The 6,000-nt window shown below is 36.7% G+C and overlaps 1 protein-coding gene across 1 annotated transcript in view; it reads left to right on the forward strand.

The window, feature by feature from the left end:
- ADAM7 (ADAM metallopeptidase domain 7) overlaps positions 1-4,771 on the forward strand; it is a 72,806-nt gene extending 68,035 nt beyond the window's left edge. Inside the window, exons 19-20 of the mRNA XM_037812778.1 lie at positions 4,159-4,264; positions 4,648-4,771. Of these exons, the coding sequence (XP_037668706.1) occupies positions 4,159-4,264; positions 4,648-4,771 (230 nt within the window). The remainder of the gene's footprint in view (positions 1-4,158; positions 4,265-4,647) is intronic.
- Positions 4,772-6,000: the final 1,229 nt, after the last annotated feature.

The raw sequence follows: 6,000 nt of genomic DNA on the forward strand, positions 1-6,000 counted from the left end.
AGGATAAATATCACCAAAAGTTGGTTCTTTGAGAAGATCAACAAGATTGACAAGCCCCTAGCTAGACTGACAAAATCAAAAAGAGAGAAGACCCATATCAACAAAATAATGAATGAAAAAGGTGACATAACTGCAGATCCTGAAGAAATTAAAAAAAATTATAAGAGGATACTATGAACAACTGTATGGCAACAAACTGGATAATGTAGAGGAAATGGACAATTTCCTGGAAACATATGAACAACCTAGACTGACCAGAGAAGAAATAGAAGACCTCAACCAACCCATCACAAGCAAAGAGATCCAATCAGTCATCAAAAATCTTCCCACGAATAAATGCCCAGGGCCAGATGGCTTCACAGGGGAATTCTACCAAACTTTCCAGAAAGAACTGACACCAATCTTACTCAAACTCTTTCAAAACATTGAAGAAAATGGAACATTACCTAACTCATTTTATGAAGCTAACATCAATCTAATACCAAAACCAGGCAAAGATGCTACAAAAAAGGAAAACTACCGGCCAATCTCCCTAATGAATATAGATGCAAAAATCCTCAACAAAATACTTGCAAATCGAATCCAAAGACACATTAAAAAAATCATACACCATGACCAAGTGGGGTTTATTCCAGGCATGCAAGGATGGTTCAACATAAAAAAATCAATCAATGTATTACAACACATTAACAAGTCAAAAGGGAAAAATCAATTGATCATCTCAATAGATGCTGAAAAAGCATTTGACAAAATCCAACATCCCTTTTTGATAAAAACACTTCAAAAGGTAGCAATTGAAGGAAACTTCCTCAACATGATAAAGAGCATATATGAAAAACCCACAGCCAGCATAGTACTCAATGGTGAGAGACTGAAAGTCTTCCCTCTAAGATCAGGAACAAGACAAGGATGCCCACTGTCACCACTGTTATTCAACATTGTGCTGGAAGTGCTAGCCAGGGCAATCCGGCAAGACAAAGAAATAAAAGGCATCCAAATTGGAAAAGAAGAAGTAAAACTGTCATTGTTTGCAGATGATATGATCTTATATCTAGAAAACCCTGAGAGATCGACGATACAGCTACTAGAGCTAATAAACAAATTTAGCAAAGTAGCGGGATACAAGGTTAATGCACATAAGTCAGTAATGTTTCTATATGCTAGAAATGAACAAACTGAAGAGACACTCAAGAAAAAGATACCATTTTCAATAGCAACTAAAAAAATCAAGTACCTAGGAATAAACTTAACCAAAGATGTAAAAGACCTATACAAAGAAAACTACATAACTCTACTAAAAGAAATAGAAGGGGACCTTAAAAGATGGAAAAATATTCCATGTTCATGGATAGGGAGACTAAATGTCATTAAGATGTCAATTCTATCCAAACTCATCTACAGATTCAATGCAATCCCAATCAAAATTCCAACAACCTACTTTGCAGACTTGGAAAAGCTAGTTATCAAATTTATTTGGAAAGGGAAGATGCCTCGAATTGCTAAAGACACTCTAAAAAAGAAAAACGAAGTGGGAGGACTTACACTCCCTGACTTTGAAGCTTATTATAAAGCCACAGTTGCCAAAACAGCATGGTACTGGCACAAAGATAGACATATAGATCAATGGAATCGAATTGAGAATTCGGAGATAGACCCTCAGATCTATGGCCGACTGATCTTTGATAAGGCCCCCAAAGTCACTGAACTGAGTCATAAGGGTCTTTTCAACAAATGGGGCTGGGAGAGTTGGATATCCATATCTGAAAGAATGAAAGAGGACCCCTACCTCACCCCCTACACAAAAATTTACTCAAAATGGACCAAAGATCTCAATATAAAAGAAAGTACCATAAAACTCCTAGAAGATAACGTAGGAAAACATCTTCAAGACCTTGTATTAGGAGGCCACTTCCTAGACTTTACACCCAAAGCCCAAGCAACAAAAGAGAAAATAGATAAATGGGAACTCCTCAAGCTTAGAAGTTTCTGCACCTCAAAGGAATTTCTCAAAAAGGTAAAGAGGCAGCCAACTCAATGGGAAAAAATTTTTGGAAACCATGTATCTGACAAAAGACTGATATCTTGCATATATAAAGAAATGCTACAACTGAATGAAAATAGTACAGTCGGCCCAATTATAAAATGGGCAAAAGATATGAAAAGACAGTTCTCTGAAGAGGAAATACAAATGGCCAAGAAACACATGAAAAAATGTTCAGCTTCACTAGCTATTAGAGAGATGCAAATTAAGACCACAATGAGATACCATCTAACGCCGGTTAGAATGGCTGCCATTAAACAAACAGGAAACTACAAATGCTGGAGGGGATGTGGAGAAATTGGAGCCCTTATCCATTGTTGGTGGGACTGTATAATGGTTCAGCCACTCTGGAAGTCAGTCTGGCAGTTCCTTAGAAAACTAGATATAGAGTTACCATTCGATCCAGCGATTGCACTTCTCGGTATATACCTGGAAGTTCGGAAAGCGGTGACACGAACAGATATCTGCACGCCAATGTTCATAGCAGCATTATTCACAATTGCCAAGAGATGGAAACAACCCAAATGTCCTTCAACAGATGAGTGGATAAATAAAATGTGGTATATACACACGATGGAATACTACACGGCAGTAAGAAGGAACAATCTCGTGAAACATATGACAACATGGATGAACCTTGAAGACATAATGCTGAGCGAAATAAGCCAGGCACAAAAAGAGAAATATTATATGCTACCACTAATGTGAACTTTGAAAAATGTAAAACAAATGGTTTATAATGTAGAATGTAGGGGAACTAGCAATAGAGAGCAATTAAGGAAGGGGGAACAATAATCCAAGAAGAACAGATAAGCTATTTAACGTTCTGGGGATGCCCAGGAATGACTATGGTCTGTTAATTTCTGATGGATATAGTAGGAGCAAGTTCACAGAAATGTTGCTATATTAGGTAACTTTCTTGGGGTAAAGTAGGAACATGTTGGAAGTTAAGCAGTTATCTTAGGTTAGTTGTCTTTTTCTTACTCCCTTGTTATGGTCTCTTTGAAATGTTTTTTTATTGTATGTTTGTTTTCTTTTTAACTTTTTTTTTCATACAGTTGATTTAAAAAAGAAGGGAAAGTTAAAAAAAAAGAAAAACAAGGAAAAAAAAAAGATGTAGTGCCCCCTTGAGGAGCCTGTGGAGAATGCAGGGGTATTCGCCTACCCCACCTCCATGGTTGCTAACATGACCACAGACATAGGGGACTGGTGGTTTGAGGGGTTGAGCCCTCTATCACAGGTTTTACCCTTGGGAAGACGGTTGCTGCAAAGGAGAGGCTAGGCCTCCCTATGGTTGTGCCTAAGAGCCTCCTCCCGAATGCCTCTTTGTTGCTCAGATGTGGCCCTCTCTCTCTAGCTAAGCCAACTTGAAAGGTGAAATCACTGCCCTCCCCCTTACGTGGGATCAGACACCCAGGGGAGTGAATCTCCCTGGCAACGTGGAATACGACTCCCGGGGAGGAATGTAGACCTGACATCGTGGGACGGAGAACATCTTGACCAAAAGGGGATGTGAAAGGAAATGAAATAAGCTTCAGTGGCAGAGAGATTCCAAAAGGAGCCGAGAGGTCACTCTGGTGGGCACTCTTATGCACACTTTAGACAACCCTTTTTAGGTTCTAAAGAATTGGGGTAGCTGGTGGTGGATACCTGAAACTATCAAACTACAACCCATAACCCATGAATCTTGAAGACATTTGTATAAAAATGTAGCTTATGAGGGGTGACAATGGGATTGGGAAAGCCATAAGGACCACACTCCACTTTGTCTAGTTTATGGATGGATGAGTAGAAAAATAGGGGAAGGAAGCAAACAGACAAAGGTACCCAGTGTTCTTTTTTACTTCAAATGCTCTTTTTCACTCTAATTATTATTCTTGTTATTTTTGTGTGTGTGCTAATGAAGGTGTCAGGGATTGATTTGGGTGATGAATGTACCACTATGTAATGGTACTGTAAACAATCGAAAGTACGATTTGTTTTGTATGACTGCTTGGTATGTGAATATATCTCAATAAAATGAAGATTAAAAAAAAAAAAAAAAAGAGATGATGTTAATATTCTACTGTCCTAGAGTTGAGGCCCTGGCCGAAGCTGTTTTTTTTTTAATTTTGCAGATATTGCCATCCTGGTTGTGGTGTTTGTGCTTATTTTTGTCGGTGTTGGCATTGTCACATTATTAATTCGTCACAAAAAATGTATTAAGTTGAAGCAAGTTCAGAGGTAAGTCCACAATTTCTCTCCATTGAAGTGACCATTGCAGAAAATATATAAGCTTTGGGACATGGACTACACTTGATTGGGGGTGGGGGTGGGGGAGGAGTATAAGCCTCTTAATGAAAACAGGCAAAGATTGTAGTTAATCAAGCTTTTATATAATTTGCTCTCATCCAAATGCTTAGCCCAGTAGTTCCCAAACTTTGTAGCCCATTGGAATCAACTGTGATATTTAAAAACATAGTGATGCTAGCTCCTACCCCCAGGCACAGTGATTTGTTTTAGAGAGTAACCTGGGCATCAGTATTTTTATCGGCTTTTAAATGATTTAGTGTTAACCATTGGCTTACCCTACAGCTATTGTCAATGTTCACTTCCCTTCCTTACAGCTCACCTGAAGACACGCTGGGAGTGGAGAATAAAGGATACTTTGGTGATGAACAGCAGACAAGAAATGAGCCAGTATTATCAGATATGCATCCTCTACAAGTAGGAAACTTTGATTTGCAATAGTTATCAATAAAAAAGTAATTGTGTTTGTGTTTAATCTGGAATTTTCACCAAGCTAAGAGAGAGGGAAAGGCAGAATAATTTAACATTAACATGAATTAAAAACATGAAGCTTTCAATCTAAATGTGGGGAGGAGGGCAGGACCCAAACACATATGAAACAAGAACCAAGACACGATTAATTCAAAGCAGAATATATTGATTAAATAAGATATCAATTTGTGGACTATTGGAAGAATTTATGAACATAGACAATAATCTGTGCCATTATACAAATCTTAACAAATTTAAAGAATTCAAGTAATATAAAATATGTTCTCTGACCATAGTGAATTTATATTAGAAATCAACAATAAAAAGATATTAGGAAAATTCCCAACTGGAAATTAGATAACAAATTTTAAGGGACCAGTGGGCCAAAGAAAAAAATCAAAAGGAAAATTGGAGAGTATTTTGAATGCAATGAAAATAAAATATAACATATTATAGTTTGTGGAACACATCTAAAGCAGTAGTTAGAGGGATATGTATAGCACTAAATGCTTGTTAGAAAAGAAGAAAGGTATCAGATCAATAACCTCAGTATTCACTTTAAGAAACTAGAAAAAGGAAAGCAAATGAAACCTAATGTAAGCAGAGGAAACAGTATATCAGATTTGTAACCCCCCAAAACAATAGATGAAATTAATGGAAAAAAAAGCTAGTTTTTTTAAAGATGATCAATAAAACTTACAAACCTCTAGCCAGGCAGAAAAAAATAAGATCATCAACACAGATTGTCAGTAACAAGATTTTAAACTGTGACATCACTAAAGAATCTACCAAAATTAAATTGATTATCAGAGAATAAGAAAAATGTCATTCAATACATGGAACAAGGTTGATGAAATGGAAAAATTTTATAAAGATAAAAATTGCAAATGCTAACTCATGAAGTATACAACCTGAATAACCCTATATCTGTGAAATTGGATCGCTAGTTAAAAACCTTCCCACAAAATAAACATTATGCCCATATGGTTTCATTGGTGAGTTCTACCAAACACTGAATAAAGAAATAATACCAATTTTACATAAACTCTTCCAGAAAATGGGAGAGAAGAAATAGTTCCCAACTCATTGTATGAGGCCAATATTGCTCTGATTTCTACCTATACAAAGACATTGCAAGAAAGGAAAACTATTGGTCAATACCTCTAAGGACCATATATACATAAAATATTATAAAATTT

The sequence above is a fragment of the Choloepus didactylus genome, chromosome 20 (assembly GCF_015220235.1).
Source record: "Choloepus didactylus isolate mChoDid1 chromosome 20, mChoDid1.pri, whole genome shotgun sequence".
Taxonomy (NCBI): domain Eukaryota; kingdom Metazoa; phylum Chordata; class Mammalia; order Pilosa; family Megalonychidae; genus Choloepus; species Choloepus didactylus.